The following is a 22132-nucleotide window of genomic DNA, read 5'->3' as shown; positions in this document are numbered from 1 at the left end:
TTAAGCCATGTAATAGATGCATCTGTATGTTCTCAAACTTGGCAATAACAAGGGAAAACATGGATTGAGGAATGTCATTTGTGTTTAATATCAACATATGGTGTTATAAATTATTTCCTCAAATCTATGCTGACTTAAATGATGCATGCCACATGAAACCTTGGTGACACATTCTTATTCACAAACTAACTTCAAATGCCAAATCAACAGATTCTTTAAAAAACATTTTCTCTTAACACTTAGGAAGTTTAAGCAAGTAGCTTTTTGCCATAGAGCACTCCCCTAAATGAATTATCCTTAGGACAAAAATTATACAATCTCCTGAATGTGAAACCACCAGCTTTTTTCTATCAATCAATTCTGTGATCCTGAAAAAAGTCATGCCCAGTTTAATCTGACAGCTATAAATATATCTGCCTTTGTTCTTTTCTATTCTTACTGGATGCCATTTCCTATAGACTTTCCCCAAGTTTGTATTATGGAAAGTTCAATAATCATATTAGCCAAATATTCCCCAGTTTATATGTCCTTGACTTCAAGTTCTATAATCTGCAGGGGCTTTTTGTCACAAATGAAGTCACAGCACCTGTGTCTCAGTGTTTAATTTTTTGAGGCCACTGTTTGTCACACCAGATTGGTACCTCTTGAAAAGAACACACACACTATCCACCTTTTCAGTACCTTAACACACTTTTGACAGGCCATCAGCTGGCACAGGTTTGTTTTCTATCCCAAATATTTCATCAGTATCTACAACTTCTTAGGCAATGTCTTTGCATTTTACATTGAGCAAAACTAGCAGAATAAAGCTTCATGCAAACAAGGAGGAATTAAGAGGTTAATATTGCTTTTCTTTTCCTCTCATACTAACTAATCCCATGCATTTTTTCTATTCAACTGCAAGTTTCCTTGTTTAAAAGTGAACTACCATAAATCCAAATGCTGAGATGCAGAAAGCACTGAGGTACCAAAAATCTGAGCTGCTATAAGAACTGAGAAGCTATCAGCATGAGAGGCTATCAGAACTGCTATCAATTCACTTTCTTCTTATTTTTCTCATTTTCTCATGCTACTTTTTTTTTTTTTTTGGTGCAAGTTTTCTTAGTATTTTTAGTTTTTGTGCACTGAAATCTGAGGTTCAGTTTTACCTTTTTATGTGAAACCTTCTGTACACTCCATCACATTAGCAAAACGCATGTCCAAATTCTATTTCAAAATGTTATTTCAGGAAATAAAGTTCTCTTATTACTCCTTCCAAGTATGAATAGTGTTACGTATATTGGTTCCATAACAGGTAAAAGTTCATCAAAGCATGTTTTATAGCAGGAAGACTAATATCAGGGTATTATTTAATAAATACTGAAAACATCATTAAAGCCATTCCAACAATCTTCTGAATCAGTATTTATATCATATCTAGCATTTATCATGTTACCCATTTTTACCAACTATTGAAATGTGTGAAGTGTCTTCCTGTTTTAAATATGTTTATGCTCACAAAATTCAGAGTAAGAAAAACCACAGTAATTATTAAGTCAGGGGAACTCCGTGATAAAGCTCCACTATACAATAGAATAGGGCCTAAATTATTTCCCTGAAGTCATAAAATACCTTGAAGCAGAGACATAACAAAACATGTCACTAAACATTACACATCCTTTATACTTTTCTTTTCCAGTTTTGACATCTTGCATATACTGTTTTAGAACACAAATTGTTCCATTTGTTAGAAGCAGTCTTGAGTGGTACCTTCAGAGAAACAAACTTAGAAGTATATGGTCTTTCAATTATTATTTATGACAGTAAAGCCTGTAATTTCAAATGCACAGTACTTACCCGTGCAAAGTCAAAGGCATATCTATAAATAAGTTTAAAATTGGTAGGCTCATTTAATAAAGATCTCAAGTAATCCAGAGAATTTCTCAATTTTTCTGTAGTATCGCACCTACAAAACAAGCATCAAATGAGTTTAGAGTCTGCATTCTTATTGAGATGTCTGATGTTCTAGAAAGGAATCTCTAACATGTATCCCCATTAACCTGTTCAAAACACACCACTCTGTACAGAGGCATGTTTTTGAGTATGTCTGCATAAAATGCCTTATTAAACCTGTAGTGTGAAACGAATTTAGATGAAGTAGCAAAGACTTACACTGGGACTGACTTTGTAAAAAATGCACTCTCTAACAGATAAAACTAAGAGCTTGTCCATGCATGGCAAACAAACGTCATATCAAAGCCCTGAAAAATACTTCTAGTCTTGCTGAAACTATAGAACTTCCTACACAGTTTTAGTAATTCTCTTCTGGAAGGCAAGTCAAAACAGATCACTCTTTCTCCAACTCTCTATGAAACATGACTATTCAACTTTATTTATGTTAATTTTGCCATAAAATTAAAGCTCTTAACTGGAGAAAGCAACTCTTAGAAAAAGCAATGCAGAGTTACAGAAAGGGTTTGTATTATTTAGTGTTTTAAATCACTCTAACAACATAACAATATCTAAAAGATAGGTGCAATCCAACAACTAAAAGAGGTGTCCTTGGGGACAGAAAGAGCATCAAACCTCATGACATTTCACTTTTATTGAGACTGCAGATCTTTTAATCCAACTGTATTTAAATGTGCAACATCAAATTGTCTCTAAGTGACCATATTATCATAAAGCAGGCCAAAAACTTGTGACTTTTACTCCATGGCAAAGCTCTTTGCTTTAGGTGTTATGAGTTAAAACACTAAAGTGTGTTTTTTCTGAAAAGCTGTGTTTACTATAACAAACTTAAGAGAATTTTCAAGGCACTTACTGTAGTGACGTCATTCCTTTTAACCATTCTTGTAATGTAAAGTAGCCCATGTTTTGTGCATCCAACTTCCATGCTAGCACAAGCATAACTACCTATTTTACAGAGAAAAAAATCGAGACTGAGAATTTGACAAAAAGATCTGTGTGTTTCATAAATAACCACTGTTCAGTAGGATACATATGCTTTTACTTGTACAAGTGGAAAGTTCAGAACTTTGCTACACTATTTCAGAAGTTTAAAAAAAATCCTCTAAGTGACAAACCTGTACACAATCCAAATGAAGAGAAGGTAACAGTGCAAATATATAGAGTGAACATCTACCCAAGTTATCAGTCATCTTATGAGCAACAGAATGGGGAGAAGATGAGTTGGTGCAAAAGCTGCAGAAAAGGTTTCCCAAAGTAACTACAAAATTTCAGTATCAGTTTGACAAGCTATACCTGACATTTGTTAAACCCTCATCTCAATGAACATCAGCTGCAACCCACGAAATCAGTTATCTGAAAGCTAATAATGGTCCCAACAATTCAGGCAGATGATAAGCAAATCTAGGTGAATTAACATTAATACACATCAAAACACAGGCTGATATATAATACTTCAGTTTTGACCAAAAGGAAACAGTCTTTTTCACATCTCACACAGAAGACCAAAGCAAAAAAAATTCAGATAAAGCAATACAATAAGATAATAATAATCTTATTTATCAACTTAAAAACCATTTTTGACAAATACATGAAAGAAAAACTTGAAGGATAACTGACCCTGCTAACCTGGAGAAAAAAATAATCAAGTCATTTAAATTTGCAACTCAGCCATTAACTAGCTAAGGTTAGTGCAGCTCTATACAGCTTATAATGTGAAATCAGAATACCTGCTTATACCTCCAAATGTCTGCATAAATCACAACATTTATTATTATCCTAAACTCTGAAATTAGCAAATTACATCTCATTTTCCAGTACATTTTTCAAAGCCACAATTCTCATTTACTTATATGATTCTCCATGAATTCTGCAAAAGACAGGACTTAGAAATGCATTTAAAGAAGAAAAATTAGGCACTAGGAAAAAGCCTGTAAAATGCACAATTGTTTTTTAGATTTTATTTATTTATATATATATATAACTATACACACCTCACATAGAGAATAAGTATCTGTAAATGCATTTATATTCCTTATTTGTTTTTTGAAATGGTATAATGGTAGTGCCACTACTGCCCATAATATTTGAAATCTCTTTCTGTCCTAGAAAACCCAAAGGAAACACTACTAGTTTGTTAGTTGATATATTAAATCTTGAATGTTGTCTCATTGTTTCAGAAAAGACAATCATCAGCTTCTTTTTTTTTTTTTTTTTTTAAGATCTCTCTTTTTCTGGAGAGACTGAAGGTTGGTAGTGTTAAAGTGAAAGAGAAGGGGGGGCAGTGAAGACAAATTGAGGTTTTACAGGTTGACAATCTGGGGTTTAAAATAATGGCAAGTTGTTCCCAAATGCGTTTCAAAACCTCCCTGGTTCATATTTCTTTTATTTTTTTAAACTCTTAATAATTTTTTAATTCTTAGTGGAAAAACAAGAACTAGAAGACTATCTCATGTACACCATAGCAGATGAGGCATTTTTAAAATGGATTCCGAACTTACATTTTCTGGTTCAACTCCAATGTCTTCACAAAATTTCTCCATACCTTCTGGCCCTACAATGTCGTCTGTGCCTGCAAACAGAATGTATTTTACTCATCTCTAAGAATTAAAATAGCCTGTCCTTTACAGCACAAAAGAAGTGCAATCATATAGTGCAACCTAACTTTCCTGCAGTTTGTTTGTTTTGACATGAAATAAATATTTCCACATTTACTATCAGACTTGGATACACTTAAATCTTTATCTCACCTTTGAAAACAGAGAAACTGTAAAACAACTTTTCATCCCTGCCAATCTTTCTACTTATTTACTGAGATAATTTTGGAAGTGTAAATTAGTAAGATTTTTTTCATAAGGCACTTAAGACTAACAGAACACCCACATAATATTACCACACTTAAATAAGTAGACGATGGCTAGTGAAACTCATTCCCTGGCTGGAATCTCTACTTTATCACAAGATCAAATCACAAAAACATGATGTACAGCTATACAGGATACAAGGCAGTATCATTCCCAGAATCTCATTCCTCATTGTCTCATATACTATCTTTATATTATGTTATCCTGCTTATTCGTATTGCTACACCATGGTCACACATCATCTATAGTAAATGCAATGGGAAGGAAATGAATTACAGTTATTTCTTTGCCTACTTAAAAGGAAAAAAAAGATTCAAAACACAAATGCTATTAAAATGCACCACTAATAAAACATAGTCTTAAATCAAGAAATTCGTAACTTCTATAATACTCCCGAAAAAATTATACAGACATTAAGAATTTTACTGTGCAATTCTACACTTTAAGTACGTGAACTAATTTGTTAGAATTATTTGACTTAAGTTTAAAAGGGCTCATTTGAAAAAAATACATACTGAAATGCCCACTTTCCTCCAAAATAAAGATCACATGTGCAAGAAAAACAGGATTTATAAAGGGAAGCTCAATCTGCATTTTATTATTACGTGATCTATTCTAGAAATAAAAAGGTTTAATTATGTCTTTTCCAATCTTCTCTTAACAGCCTCTCAGTTCTCAGGGTGTACGCAACAGCCTTTAAAAAGACTCATTCGGTAATGCAAAACCACACCAAGGGAGGGGAAAAAAACCCAAATGTAGTGTCAACTGTCTGCATACATAAAGAAGACTTATGAAGCAAGAACACAAGAGATTATTCCTTGAAAATTCAATTTTTAGAATGTTACTCAATACTGTAAACAGAATCGTACTCTCCACTTTTCTGTGTTTTATCTTGGTGTGTACATCCAGTGGAAACCCCAAAGTTCTTTCACAAACAGCCTTCCTTTCATCCTTTCTTTCCTTGAAAGTCTTGACAAAAATGAGTCATGCCTGTTGCTAGAGTAAAAAAATAAATCAAGCTGGTCAGAAAGGCAGACAATCTAACAGGTTAGATTTGGCTTGAATTTGTCTGAATCTCCTCTCACAGACTGCCACAGACAAGTGAGATGTCAAAGTATTTAATTTCATTTACATAATTTTATTAGGAGAAAAAAGTGTTTTATGACATCAAATTAAGTCACTCTTCATTATGTTTAAAAAGTGGACAAAACAGAACAAGTCAGACATGTTATTCAAGACATCAACAGAAAACTGCAAGATTACACAAAATATCTATTTCATTTCTTTTTGGTCTTTACAGTCATGAGATCATTTTCCCACGTATGTCAAATTCTTCCTTTCGGAACACATTTGCAGAAAAACAAGTACAACAACCAACTTCACTAATAAAGGATCATCTTCTGTGACCACAGACCATAATTAACATTCCGAGAAGTAATGTCTGAAGAAAGTTCTCATACACAAGGGCAAGAATAAATAATACAGGCTACCTTCCCTATACCTTGTGATGGAAAACTATCTGATAAAACTAGTATGGGATATTTGAATTCATTCACTTCTTTGCTTGAAATCCTAAGCACCAGATTCAGCAGGAACAAAACTAGTGTTACTACCTCCCTCACCCTTTGGTTTTTTTAAATTAAAGACACACTACTTCTGAGGCTAATTTTGTACTGTGCAGCACTAACATGACAAATGACAGAGGTAAAAACTTTTTCAAAAGAAATACACCTATAACTGTAGATTTGAACAGTAACGTATACGTGTTCCAAAACATTTCAAATTACACACCTTCTGTATTCTTTTTATAGGATACACACAAAGACAAAACTGAACCTTGAACTCTTCAACCTCACATCACACAGGATAAAGGAAAGTTTCTCTAAGACTTTTACAAAAAATCTTTTATATTCCATCTTCTGAAAGCTCAGTTAGTGCAATATTCATATTCCAATATAAATTTAATTGTTATTGGTAGGAAATTTGCATTTCACACTTACCTGCATATTCATAGAACCATTCTAAGCATCTCTTACTTGAAAAGACTTCTTCTTCCTCTGCTTTTATTCTAGTTGAATCGTATTTTCTATACATACTTAGAAAAAAGAAAGAGAAACAAGCAATTAATTCATCAACATTTTTTAAAAGCAATCTTTTAGTCAACAGGCACTCTTAGCAGAAACATTATTCCTTTCAGTTTACTCAACATTCTGTCCTCATATCCAGTCTTTTGGAACACTGCTTAAGAATCAATGATGCTAACTAAATACTTTGCTCGCTCTGTCATACTTCCACTGATTCATAATCATTACCCTTGTAAATGACCTTCCCCTAAAATGAATATAGGTTAGTTCAAATTCAACCCCAAACTGTTCTGTAAAAGTTCACAGAAAGGCCTTGCCTTACACCACCAGTTACCACAGTCAACTGATGGGCTACAATCCAGCTGTGGGTCTACAGCCAGAGTAATTCCATATCACAGTCAACACAGGTCCTACCTCTAGGCGCACTTTGAATTATTAACTAAAGGAAACTGCAAACACTCTTTTTGCTGCCTTGAAAAGATTCTACAGAAGGCATAAAGGTCAAAAGAGACAAGACCTACACTTATATTATTCTAAAGTCATTAAGTTGGTAACACGAAAGAACCACAGAAAAAAAAGGTGAGAAGTCCGCATGGACAAAAACTCAAGGAACATCATTCCTCATGGAGTTCAGAAAAGCTGGCCCCTTCCCCCAGAGACTACTAGGAGGGTAATGCTCTTCTCCTCCAACAAGAAGTGTAAGGAATTTTAACTACACTAAGGAAACAAATTTAGTAGCTGAAACACCTAAAGCACAGAAAGCATGACAGAATGTGAAGGGTTACTCCCCCAGTTAGACCTTCTGAAGCAGGCACAATATCATTTGTGCCTACTAAAGGAAAGAGACTCAGCAGTCCAAGTAGTTATCCACTGCTGCATATGCATTCTGTGATCCATTTCCACCACTCTTCAGAGCCTGGGCTCATAAAGGCTGAAAAGAGCAACAAATAAATGGTTTAGTCTAGAGGAGGTAGCTAAGAACAGCTCTGTAAGTGTTCCAAACATGCAGTTTCCTCTCACAATGTCAAATCCTGATGGGGGAAGACAATGAAGCAGCTAACTGGTTCAAGGAGAATTCTGAAACCATTTGAATAATGAAATTAATTTGGAGTTGATTTCATCACTCTTTTGTCCTTCTAGAAAGACATGTAAAAGACACCTAGATTTATGAGCTCAGAAGACACTGATCCCACTATCCTCCACCTAGCTCAGCTATCAGCTGTGAGGAAGTGTAGCTAGAAGTTAAACAGCACACAGATCGTTCTGACAGGAATTCAAAGAAATATTTCATGTTTACTGTCATAGTTTCTTTAAAGCAGCTAACCTTTAGAAAAGTAGTACTAGTCAGAACAAAATGATAAATTGCTAATTGGAAGACAAATACAAATGAGGTTCTTAAGAAATTTCTTATGAAAAATTGATGCTGTACTGAAACACGCTGATCTACAACAAACTGAAACACTGCATAGAAATGTCAGCCATATGTGCTCCAAACACATTCTCATACTCACAATTTTAGGTTTGGTGTTTTTTTTTCATTTTGAAAACGCTCTTTTCCTATTTGAATTACCTAGTTTGCATAAGCTTTACTGAAGCTGCAAAGGAAAAGGCTGACAGCATTGCTCAGTAAGAGCTAATCCAGAAGGTATAAGTCTGAGTTGGAATAATTTTTTTAAAATAGGTCTGATAACATTTTCATACTTGCAGAATGAACTGTGATTATGAAAGACCTGTCCAATAATTTTTAGGCTATTCTGAATTCAGAGCAATTAAGACAAAGAAAGGAGGCATTCTGCCACTTTGGCAAAAGTCTTAATTATTCAGTATCCCCTTTTTTGTCACAAACAAACGTGACAAACACCAAGTAGAATACCAAGTTGGAAACTGTAGCAGGAGCTAGTCAACATCTTTATTCTATTCTCTTTATTCAAGAAGTGTGTAAGAGTACTGCTGGGACTGAGGACATGGCAAAGCTAACGAGGTTCACAAAGAAAGGTATTTATCACAAGACTCAATGCTTTTTCTTACAAAGGGAGGATAACCAATTGTCTTGCCCTGTTTGTTCATGTAAATCATCAACATGTTAAGCTGTCAGTATGCAAACAGTGCATTTAAGAAAGAACTCTCAAGAAACAGTCTTATTGACAGAGCTGTAAGTCATTCAGGTATTTCAGAAAAAAAGGTTTCCTGCATCTACAAATGGCAGAGCTAAATACTGCAGCCTGCAACAAGACATCAGTGCCAGCAGTTTGTATAATAGGAATGGTGAGCAAGAACAGAAAAAAACAGCCCCTTTTATACGTTCTCAGCATCCACACATAGCAGAAGAATTTCAGACAACTGATATGTGATTGAAAGTCACTTGTGTTTATGGCTAAGGTCACAGTTTAGGAACTGCAGGAAATAGCAATAATAAATTAAGTCCACGTGCCCAACAAACGGCCAAGTAAGTCCAATGAAAATGTTCTTGCCTCACACTTATGATTATTCAAAAAGCTCAGTGCCTGACCACTGGAGTTTGATTTTTGAGAAATTAGAACTGATTACAGATACTCCAGTTTGTGCCAGTTCACAAGTTCAGAAAATAAAGTCAAAAGGGATATAATCTTGAAATATCCCACTCTCTGCTATAAGCTAATTAGTCAGACATGCATTAACAGTGCAGATGACACTGTGTCATGTTTATAATGAAAACAGACTATGCACAGCCAGAATTAGTGATCTCATGTATAAAGACAAACCCTTTTCTTTCCCTGCTTACTCCAAACATTAAATGAGTTTCTCACCCCAGCCTAGCCAAGCCAGATATTTCTACTAGTGAGAGACTCCTAATCTCTGAAGTGCCTAGTGAAGCAAGATGAGTGGGGAGATGCAAACAAGCAGACAAGTACCTGAGATTACTCAGCCTAGGACAACTTGGTTCAATCTAGTGGCACAGAGTAAAGGTGTTTTCAAGGACTACATCCACTGAATTATGATTAATATGGATTTATCTCAAGAAACATATTTACAGAGGAGAAAAACACAAACTTCCAAACACATCTGGCATCCATTTTATATCTTGGAGTATTCCTCATCTCTGTGGAATTTCTCAGTATATACTGCAAGATGATATGTGCCTTGTCTTTGTTCTAATGACAGTATCTCTTGCTATGCAGAAAAATACACTGCCAGAGTGCACAGGGTAGATATCTGAATACTTTGGGAGTACCAAACATCTAATGAACAGATCTCACAAACAGCAAGTCCTCAACAGCTCACAGCTTCATCAAGATGACCAGCACCAGTACTTTCAAACAGATGCACAACCATTATGCCAACCAAGTTCTGCTTAGTAATTTGCTTCTATATTGATGGTCTGTAAAAGGAAACTGCCAGTCACAGGAAACTGCCAGGAAAGTGTCACTCACATACCAGATGTGAAACAACACACTGCTCACAAAAAAAAAAAAAAAAAAAAAAAAAGAAAAAAAGAAAAAAAGAAAAAAAAAAGGAGGGGGGTGGAGGGTGAGAGAGGGCAAGGCACAGTGGGAAAAGCAAAAAATTCAAAGATGCCTTCAATAAAGGAAGAGCAAATGAATATACATGACACTTTTGGTACTAGAATTTGCACACTGTCAAAGAATGCTGGCACCAAAACAGGATTGCTAAAGGGCATTTTCTCCATCATCAGTTAGAAAGGTGCATGCACAGTTTTATCCCAGAGTATCTGCTGTACCTGTCACTACCAGACAATACCAAACTCAAAACCTTTGTTTTTAGAATTACCCTTCCATTTCTGACTCATGACATGATATCCATCAGGAACAGCAAGAAAAAAAAGTATTACCTGTAGGTGTAATTATGTATTTTCCTATCAGATGAAAAATCTTCACTTAAAAAATAGCGTTTTTTTTAGTTTAGCATGACACTGTGTCAGGACAGTGAGAGCAATATGCAAGTTATTTGTAACAAATATCCCGTAAGGAGCATTTAAGTTTTTCTTTTTATTGTCTCTTTCTAACAGCCATTTTGCCAGCTAGAAAGAGGAAAGAATGTGGGACAGGACAGGGCAAAAGCAACAGGAGATAACCAGACTAAATTCTGTAAAAGTGATTTCAATTACTTAACCACATCAAAACGTAATAATTTTCTCAGAGATGCTTGCACCTCCATCATGACCTAATAGCTGACTCAACATCCATGTTTAAACTTACATTTGAAGTATTCATGTGAGCTAGGGAATTGTAATATACCAGCAAACAAGGTAAGACAATGTAGTTTATAACTGTAAGTGTTATAGGGAAGCATCGACAAAAAAAAATTATAACAGTGTCTAGGCATTTCACACTTTGTGAGAACTTTAAATACATGGTCCTCCACATATTTTCCAGATTATTTTCTTCTCTTCCTAACCGATTTGGTGGGAAAACAAAAGCATGAAAAATTCATCCAGCTATAATGGTGTGACTAGGCAAGTGATTATAAAAGTTGATGGCTGCTGCCAGCAAAAAGAACAAGGTAAGAGCAGTTCTCTTCAACCCACTGCAGTCTTCAAAGCTGGATTATCTGCTGCTCTGAGTACATTTCACCTGTACTGGAGTTGGTTGAAGCTCCAGCCACAGCCCCTCCCACTGCACCAACTCTGGGCTGTGTAGTTCCAGAATAGTCAAACCAAGATCAGTGAAAATATGGAGCTTAGGTCACACAAAACATTCTCTTCATGGTGGAAGCTGATAATAATCCATTGAAGAGGAAAAAGAAAATAAAAGAGAAGGGGAAAAAAGTTATGCTTTATTATGGTAATTCAAGAGCCTCTCATGAAGATCTAGAGCCTGGTTATTTCATATGGTCAATGCTTGCTGAATGAAGACATCAAGAAATTCACCAACAGAAGCTTTGTTTATAAAGCGACCAGAACTCAGTCAAAATCTTTATGGAATTTTGTTTCAGTTTTCAACTAAGTAACTAATTGTTTCCAGATTATTTTTTTCAAAACATGGCAATTTTTGATTGAAGAAGATGACCCACACTATTTCCATTAATACTAATTAATTCAAAATTTTGGCTGAGAATTTTCATTAATGCAGCACAATGAAAGTATTTTAATAAAGCCTTATCTATTCACTCACAATTATGATTCCAGCAATAGTTTCATAAAAACTGTAGTAGAGACAGAAGGGTGGGAGAAGAGATGTTCTGCAATTTGCAAGACATGACAAAAAGAGTTTAAAGCAACCCTCAAGACTAATTTGACTGTTAGGTTTTATGAATGAATATACCTTATGTCTCCTTGTTTAAAGACTTACAATCATTCCTAAACTTGTTAAGTGTCTGGAACTTTATCAGGCTTACTTAATGAGCAGTATGTGTAACAACACACATGCTGATAGTCACATGTCCAGTTTAAGTGAAATGCACTGAAAAGATACAGAAGAAGGAAAAATTATACTTGTGTGTACCTGAAAACCCCTACTTCAAGGAAAAATATATACTACACATCTATGACAGCTGGGAACACAGGCGGTCTGCATGGGGCAGGACCAAACCAGTTAGTAAACAACAGCAGAACAAAAACCAAACCAACTCTCAACACCAAAGGTTTTGAAAACTTTGGAAGTTAGTACATCTTATGTTAATGACACTGTGTTTTCAAAAACTGCATTTTTCCACTATAGTGTATGGAGTTTACTATTCAATACAGAAAATCTATTTTTCATATTAATAGGCCCTTTTGTGGTTCCTAGACACATAAGGATAAATTCATTGAAAACATTTATCTAATTGTTTGAAAACATAAATTTCAGGGAAGTAGATAAATATTCCTAGTTTTCATCCTCCTAAGGGGACAATATCCATTACTGCAAGACTTTTGCCCTCAGTGTGATTCCAGAATAAGGAGGAGAAATACTTTTTAAATGAGACTGTCAAAACAGAAGACATTATATTAAACAGCTCATTTTTCCCTATTTGGCTAGATTTTGTGTAACAGATAAGCAGCATAAGACAATTACCCAGTGAGGACTATAATTTTACCCAGCAAGTATCTTTACATGAATCTTGCTTTACCTTTCTGAAGATGCTTAACATAGTGATGGAAGAACAATGTACAGAACATGTAATTTTAACTCAAATTTGAGACTACTCTATACTGTGACAGTTTTAAGTACAATAAATTCAAGACTGTGATATTAAGATGAAAATATAAACTAAGTCTTCAAGTCATTATGTTCAAGTTAGCACATGCTCAACTGTTTACTTCCAAAAGCTGTTCTCTAAGGCAAGATAGCTCTTACTAGATAGCTTTATAGATAAAGCACTGAGTTCTTGTTATTATATATCATCTGGTATAAAAAATTCCCTCCCACTCAAACACTGCATTCATGCATGGTTCTTGGTGATGCTATGAACAGCAATTAAGAGAATTCAAGTTCTTATTTTATGTAAGGGTGGAATACTAATGAACATGTTTGGAGTCTTCCATAATCAGTTTATGCACTAAATCAGCATTTCCAAATAATTTCACAGCTAGATTTGTTCCTATAAATGTTTTTCCTCAATTGCCTGTGCATTCCACTAATGCTTCTGAAATGAAGCTGTGTTCCTACCAGCCTGGAATTAAGGGTGTAAGACATGTTTATGACTTTAAGAGTCTTAAGAAACTGTCTTCCCTTTCAGTATAGACACCTGCTGAAAGAAACTTTATGGAAGAAAGCATACCTAAAAATATTCCTATCAGATTTGAAGAGATTATAGGAATGAATGAAAAATAGTGAAGACTGAAAATATCACCCAACAAAACGCTCCATAACAGATTTAAAAAAACCACATTTTTTTAATGGACAAACCAGAAGAAATCGTCAACCTTCAGTCTCAGCTGCAGTAACACCATTAATGATGACATCCCTTGAAAATCTTTGGACTATTACCCAGTATTTTCACACTGAGAACAAACAGGAGACTTGGAATTACTGAATTTGTAAATGTTGACACTGTAAGTATGCCACTGTAGCTGAGAAACCAACAAAAATTTATGTCATTCAATTACGTATTTGAGGTGACAAATCATTTCTGTTAGGAAATACAGTCTCTTCTGGAGTGGCCTGTGTAGCTCTTCAGACACTGACTGCCTCTCTTCACTTAATACAGAATCCACACAGACTAATGTCCCATGAAGGCTTACCCTGAGTTACCAGAATGCAGCTTCTAGGAAGTCTGTCTCTAAAACAGAAGCTGAGAACTGGGCCTAGGAGCCCCTTATTCTATAAACTGGCATTCCACTAGCCATACTGTTTTACTGTATACAGCATTCTCTGCACACAATGTAAGCAGAACTGGCTTGGCAAACTACATATGCTACAGCACACTGCTGTAGAGTTTCCTGATTTCAGACTGATTTCTGCTTAACTAACTGAGATGTCTGATCCAAAAACTAAACTTGACAGGTATGAACTCCACCTGACAAAACAAACATGGAAGTAGGAGACTGCTTTTTGACTAACCTATTCACCGAAGATTACAGGGGTAAAAATCCTTCCTTGAAAGAAAATACAGCTTCAAGACAAGGCTGGATGTCCAGCAAGTAATTTCATATTGCCAGTCATGCTGAAATAAAAAACTGTTTTCTTGAAGACCAAAACAAAAGAAACACTCTGGGAAGCAGAGAAAACTCAAAAACCTTTACAGGAAGTCAGATAAAAACTGAAACCACATCAGAGGATATTACCCCATGGCTCACGACTAGCAGATCTGGTTTCTCCTCCAACTCTAAAAGCAGGCTGAGGTCTTCCTTTTAATAAAGACTTACATGGCAGTAAAATGAAGACTAGATCCATTAGTTATAAACTCAGAGGCTGATATTAAAAAAAAATCCTTCAAATTACATTTGCAACAAGCTCTTAAAAACTATTAAATATCTAGTATTCAGAGAGCAAAAAATCAGGTTTTTAAAATTTTCTTAGGTAATTACACAAATCATTATTTCTTACTTATAGGTAAACTTACTTTTTAGGGGGCTGCTTTTTTCTATCATCAGTGTCTTAGCTAAGGTAGGTAGAGTTCAGTTTTATGAACCTCTCTATATTCTAGAAAGGGTCAGTCCTTGTATTGCTTCCATATTGTATGCCTATCTTTCAATAAGCTGTAATGTCCTCTATCAACTCTTTAGCTTTTATATTTCACTATTTCTGAAAAACGACTAAAAATTTTAAGAGCATGAACGGCTTTTTTGTTCTAGTTAGTGTTACAAAGCAAGAGTTCAAATCTCTTTCTTCTGCATCAACAGATCATTTAATAAATTCCAGTGCAGTTACAGTTGTGCAACCCTATTAAACACAATGGAGTTATAGGGGCATGATCAGAGGCTTAATTTGGCTACCAGTATTTTTCTTACTCATGCTAGAGTATAAAAATGAGCCAGACTTCAGGCTGACAGTTAGGAGAAAAACACCTCTTTTAACCTCCCTGAAGGTACTTGATATGGAAGAATGTGTTTTCTGAGACATCAGCAATACATGAATATAACAGAGCTCAAATTCTACTGATTGATGCAGTGCCAAGCAAACTTTCTAGTTGTATAAGCTATTTTGCAACATCAGAACAGTCCTACATTTATCATGCAGGAGTGTGCAGTTCTATACAGCCTCAAGTTCTGAATTTAGTCCACAAAAATAAGTGATTCTTGCACAGAGAGAGCATATTCAGTGGTGACTGAATGACTCCATGCACTACACATACTGGAAATCCAACACTTGCAGAGGTCTCAGCTGTCCAATACCTCATGCCAAAATAATACACTGTTCATGCACTCTCTATAACCTATTTGGCTTCTGCTGTCCAGTGAGAAGCCCCTCAACAACCGCTGAACCAGTGGCTATCACTTTACCTGGGCAATTTCCCCTTATATGTTCAGTATCAAATCACAACATAACAGGAAGAGACTACCAGGATTTCACAAGTTGAGTGGACCATAACTACATTCACTTTTTTGACAGGCTAGAGATTGATAATAGCCAATCCAGACCTTATGCATGTATATGAGAAAATACTACTGTATCTCTTGGAGGTCGGTTTCGAACAAACAAGCACATAATTTCACAGCTGGCAACTAGAGCAAGGAGAAGTTCCCTACATGCTTCTTGTATGTCTAGAGAAAGGTGAGATGAAACTGAACCTACATATACTTATCAATATTCCACAGTTCAATCACCAGCCATGGTTCCACACTGAGAAGCCAAGTAAATTTCAGTATTATTTCCATTAATATTTAAACACATGATATATCAGCTATTCAACTTTAGATATTCCATCAGTCTTAGCTCATGGTAAGATGACATACCCATCATGTCTACTTTTCTTAGCAGATAAATCATCTCCTGCTGCAGGTCTCCTCTTTTTCCTTGGAGGCATCACTTTACTAAAGCAGTCTGATGAACTGCAAGACCGAAGACTTCCTACAGAGGGAATTAAAAACACCAGCACAAAGAAATGAAACTGTTGCAGACCAGTTAAACTGTGTCCACTAATAGGCATATTACAAAGGGAAGGAACTTAGGGGATTTAAAAATTTAAAAATAAATGATCTCCTTTCAATAGCAGAATCCATCTCACTTTTATATGGTATCCTATGACCAGATTTCCATTAAGGTCAAAAGTACTATACCAAAATGTACAGTAGCACTAGCATTACTTCAGTCTAACAGCAGTCAAGAACTGACACTATCCTAAAGATTTAGGTCCTCAAAAAGTCATCCTTATTTTTAGTCTTTTATTCAAATAACAAGTTCTAAGAGTTGATCATTGCTTTTTGAAATACAGATGTGAATGAACACCTACCTCTAGAAAACAGAACCCTTTATTTTCAAGCCCCAAATTTTTATTTTTTTGTGATACAGAGAGCAAGAGGTAGGAAAGGTTTTGTTTGTTCTTTGGTGAGAGGGTTTTTTTCAGGTTCTTTGGGAGGTTTTTTGTTTTGTTTTGCAGGGACAGGAAGAAACATTCAGCAGCCACCAGGGGGAAAAAATAATTGGCTGGCTATATTATTTGGACTGAACAGTTCTCAAAAAATGAAGGTCCCCAGGTAGGAAATAGCCAATTCAAGACACTGATGCCAATCAGGTGGCAGTCTTTCCATCCCCTTCTCTCAGCTACACACTCTTATGTTTCTGGTAACTCTTCCATGTGCCAATCCAGCTCAACAAACTTGTAGATAATTAACCAAAGGAAAAAACAATAACAACTTTTTGTTCATTAGCACAAGGAAAGAGCACAGGACCAACCCTTTTGACCACAGCAAGTCATTAAATTGCTTTAGCTGTCTCATGAAAACAGGTAGGCTAACACTCCAGGCACAACTTTGTCCTACTTTCATATGCTGAAGACCACAGTGACACCTGAGAAAGATGTGTGTAAGAGCAGCTCAAAGAGCTATCACAGCTCTAAGTGTTACACAGAGAATTTGAAAAGAAAAGGAAGAGAGAAGTGAGGTATAAAAAATCCACACATAAAGCGATGCCAAAGAAATTTGCAAGAAAACATTAAGAACTCCAGCATTCCTAAGCTATCTTCTCTTTGCTACAACAGCATCCAAGTTTAGCTACGCTCAATTAAGATGCCCACAAAATCTTTTATCTTACATCACAGCACAGAAGCAAGCAATAAAACTTAGACTGCTTTTTGACACCAAGGGAACAGACTGAAATAAGAGGCCCAATTCCCAACAAATACTGACAGCAATCTTTTGCTTACCTATTCTTCGAATCTTTGAAAGGCTCTCTCCTGTTATAGGAGAAACACGTGTAAGGAACCTTACAGCCTCCTAGGCTTTGCTACATGCATGTTATTTCAAACATGCACAGAAACTCTAACCTGTAAGAAAGTACATATTTCTCTAGTATTAGGTTCATCTTTCACTAGTTTTATGTAAGATGTTCAACCCAATTTTTACAACAAGATGAACTAATCTGGTTTCAACTAATAAAGCTTTTGCACTAAGCATGCTTTCTTTGGTCTTAATTTATATTAATTTCCATCTGTTAAGAAGAAAATTCATATCTCTAGTTCAACAAATATGTTCCAATTCAAAAAATTCTTCTTCTATTCTTTTTATTTTAACCCTAAAACTCCCTCCCCATTATTGTCCCAGGAGAATATGGCCATACACTGTCTTTCTGAAACAGAATTAAAAGCACTGTAAATTCAAATTACAATTTAACTAATCAGCAAAAAACTTGCAAGTATTATGCTCCATAAATTATTACCACATAAAAAAATCATAATGGCTGTGTCAGAAGAACATACTTCTAGAAGCACTGTCTAGAATACATTACAAAAGGAAATTAATGACAATAGTATTTATTTTCTTCTCAACAATATCAGATATATTTGAAGTAGGTAAGCCAGAAACCATAAAAAACTCAGAGTACACCCAAGGCATTTTACAAATTAAACAAACTAAGGAACCTGACCTGCTGAATGTCACTTGTTCCATCTGATTATGCCTGCACATTAATGATACTGAAAAACTGTACTCTCGTAAGTTATTGAACCTGTGATACTTTCTTTCGGATAAAATTTCTAAAGACTCTGCCAGTAAGTATTTTTGTAAGCCTACAAAGACTAAAAACACTTAAGATGACAGCAGAACTCAACAGATGGCTAGAAAGAGCCAGACTTAAGACACACACTGAACTTAATAAATGAAAATGCAATAGTGAACACCTCTTATGCGTTTACTTAAGTATAATCTGTAGCTATCTCATTCCTTTGAGAGCAAATGGATTGTTTTCAAGTGCCTTTCTTTTAAATAAGTAAAAATCCATTTGTGATGGCCACAGGCATTGGATGCTGGTAAAATGCAAGAAAAAAACCCAAACATCCCCCTCACCCCCCACAAATCTGTGCAGTTTACTGGTCAGTTGATTGTGAACAGAAATATGCAAGGCCTCTGTGAAAAAAGAAGCAGAGCACAAGATAAAAAAAAAAAAGTAAAATAAAGCAGTTATAGAACAGAGAAATCATTTAGTCAGACCTGCAACCCCATACAAACCAAATAATTTAACTCAAGAATTCCTGCTTGAACTCTTTGCCTCCCTAAATGATAGGATATTTTAAAGAAGATTGGTGAACTTGTTTTGAAGGCTTAAACTGATCACAGAATTCACTACAACACAATTTCTCCAATGACTCCCATGAAAAACTTGTATCCTTTTTGGTTTGAACGTATCTAGTTGCAGCTCTCAAAGGGACAGAAGAGGGAAGAAAAGAGACAGCTCAGAAATTGGTAGGTGATTAAATGCACACATACACTGCTCTCACACACTGACAGCACACAGACACCAGGTGGACACACATATTGTAAATGCTTTCTGAGACTTAATGTCTTAATAACTGAGGTTTGGAGCAAGTCTTCACTAGGCTTTAGCTGTTGAATAATCTCTAAACTACTAAAATCACAGTGTAAGAATTTTACTTTCAAAGCATTTATTTTGTTACTAAAAATGGTGTATTAAATTTGAAGGGCAGTTATAACTTCTCTGTAACAGCAGCAGAATATTTCTTTCATTTTCATATAAAGCTAAAAATTATGAGTTTGGTTTTTTTACTTTGAATTCCTGCAATTTCTTAATTTACAATACAGCTCACTAAATAGCAATACTAACCTTTCCTACACAGAGCTTTCTGATTCTAAACGTAATTTTAGGTCTAGCAATGTACAACTAATTTCACTTCCCAAAGGTCTGACTATCTGCAAACAAACATGCAGCTACTTCTGACTACATGCAAATTTGACAGAATTTTACTTACCAAGTGCAGCTCTGCTGATGTGATTATCTTCAAAGTTTCTCACTCCTAGGCCTCAACTCAAGATTGGCAGAACCCTTCTAGTTCTCACTGTTTTTTTGACACTTGAAGCTAGCATTTGCAAGGTAGAGCCTCCAAATGGCTGCTGAATAGACCACCACCAGCCAAAAGCCTGTCGAGTTTAAATGCTGTTTGCCAAACATCCTATTGAATACTTCCAAATTTGCAGGAGACAAAGCTTCCAAAGGGAAGTATCAATTCAAGAGCTAAAATTCACCCTAGGAAATTTAAAACAACATATAAAATAAAACCCACAAGGGAAGGACAGTCCTAGAACAAAATCAGAATAAACAAAAGGAAAAAAAAAGTCAATAAAGAAGAACTCTACAAGCTGTGTCCCTACAGAAATGATTTACAGGCATGGAATTTTTGCCTTCTCTAGCTAAAGCCTGTGAGGAATCCTGCTCTTCTGATGCTTCAGTAGAAGGATGCTTCAAAGGAAAAATAATTAGAAACTTTGAATGCTGAAGCAATTGGGAAGATATAGCAGATCACTTAATAATGCAACAAAATGACCACAAGCACAGTTAACAAGCATCAGTTTTCAGACACAAGATGAGAAAACTAAGATACTCATCAAAACATTAAACAACTTGCAATCCTGTTGCAAAAGGAAAAATCATCTTCTCTGTCTTGAACTCCACACCACAGAATTGCTCTGGACTCAAGAGGGGTTTCTTCTCTAATCTAACAAAAGAAAAAACCAGAAGAGGCAAAAGCAATTTCTCCCCCTCCAAAGAATCATGAACAGCAATGAAGCCTTCTTTTTGTTGAAGAGATTATCTCACTGTTTTAAACAAGCCAGGTGACAACAAGAAGCATACTTTTAAAGACTTTTTAGTCTGGATACGTAAGTCACAATTTAATTACCAAATCATGACTTTAAGCTATTAACAAGCTGCTAGATTTGTAGTTATGACATAAAAACAACTATTATTTCAAATGTGAGTTCTCCAAGTTAATGCATATACATACTAAAAGAAAAAGAAATTGTTTACAGAATCTGAAAGCCTGCTGTTCGTACACTTACAAACAGGTGAAAAAGCAAAGCCCATGACACATTTGAAGTCTGTCTTATTTTTCAGACAGATATGCATACTGAATGATAGCACGTGAGACTGCAATCACTGTAGGGGACTGGAATTTTGAAACAAGATCCATCTTAGCTCTCAAATCACTGAAGGAATTTTGAAACTGCCACTTCCCTGTAGTTCTTTGATTTTTTAAGGCCTGGTTTCAGAAAGGAAATCTGGCTAATACTTCGAAAAGATACAACTTGCTTCAAGTAATTTAGATGTCCAAGACATTTTTTGTTAGCTTAGAAACAACTGCTTTGAAGTAAATGTCATATGCATTTAAAAGTTAATACTATCATTAATAAATATTAGCCTAGAACTAAGATTTTTTTAAAATAGCTTTTAGAAATCCCAGTCAAATTTAGATAAGCATACATTAAGCCACCCCAAAAATAAAGTCCACAACATAATGACAATAATCCACATAATTATGTCTATAAGAAAAATAACAGCAATCCTTAAGGATAAGGCCTGGGCCAGAAGATTTAGTATTAAAATAATCTCAGAACTATAAAAAACCTTGATATGGGGTTGGCAATACTCAAACCTTTTGCAAAGTTCTTAATCTGACTTTCAAGTTAATTCTAGACACAGAATCTCAAATTCACAGCACCTATACAGTTCTATAAATTGTGCAACAAAATTAATAGGTCTTGACAACTTCTTACTGGAAAACAGAAATACCAAATGTTCAGGCACATTGAAATCAAACAATTTTCAAAAGTGCCTCTATAGATTTACATGAGTGTCTCAAAGTAAGATGTTTCAGAAGTGTCAAGTCCCATACAAAACAGAAACAGGAGACCTCACTGTAATACATTCATGATGGCCAAAATAGCTCCTTAAATGTTTATTTGTCCTCATATGAGTCAAATCAAACATACATTTCAACTGAACATGCCTGGAACTTATGCAAACATTTGGGCTTCATCTCTTCCTACAAAGAGACATAAAATAGGGCAGCAGCATAAGAAATAGTGGAAATAATAGTTGAAGATGAAGAGGGAAACTGGTGTTATCAACCTTTACTTTTGGTTCTCTTTTCATATTTCTTTCTAGTTTGAAAGGTTCTTTTACAACTATTGCAAAAAATTGCACTCTTGGGTGGGATTTTGTGCCCCAACTGATTCAACAGGCACGTTCACACTTTTGAAACAGCTTAATTCAAACAACAGCATGCAGGCAAGAGCATACTGGCTTTGATGAACACTTTTATACTGACACTGATGGTAACGTGCTCGAGCACCTCCTAATAGAGGTAATGAGAGCACCAAGGCTAATTTCTTATACTTTATGACAGAAGTGCTAGGCAACAGGTAAG

General features: G+C 35.4%; 1 protein-coding gene across 13 annotated transcripts in view; it reads right to left on the bottom strand.

Annotated features, from left to right (window-relative positions):
- DCUN1D4 (defective in cullin neddylation 1 domain containing 4) overlaps positions 1 to 22132 on the bottom strand; it is a 39087-nt gene that overhangs the window by 4796 nt on the left and 12159 nt on the right. For 5 of the 13 annotated variants that reach the window (XM_068186735.1, XM_068186723.1, XM_068186727.1 and 2 more), the window contains 6 exons: positions 17621 to 17650; positions 16212 to 16326; positions 6812 to 6906; positions 4449 to 4519; positions 2804 to 2895; positions 1837 to 1945 (listed from right to left, as the gene is read on the bottom strand). In XM_068186735.1, coding sequence (XP_068042836.1) covers positions 1837 to 1945; positions 2804 to 2895; positions 4449 to 4519; positions 6812 to 6906; positions 16212 to 16326; positions 17621 to 17650 — 512 coding nt within the window. The remainder of the gene's footprint in view (positions 1 to 1836; positions 1946 to 2803; positions 2896 to 4448; positions 4520 to 6811; positions 6907 to 16211; positions 16327 to 17620; positions 17651 to 22132) is intronic. The other 8 variants (XM_068186722.1, XM_068186726.1, XM_068186729.1 and 5 more) reach the window with 2 other exon arrangements.

Source organism: Anomalospiza imberbis, chromosome 4, assembly GCF_031753505.1.
Source record: "Anomalospiza imberbis isolate Cuckoo-Finch-1a 21T00152 chromosome 4, ASM3175350v1, whole genome shotgun sequence".
Taxonomy (NCBI): Eukaryota; Metazoa; Chordata; class Aves; order Passeriformes; family Viduidae; genus Anomalospiza; species Anomalospiza imberbis.
Note: the sequence above shows the minus strand (reverse complement) of the source record. Positions and strands in the feature narration are given on the sequence as shown.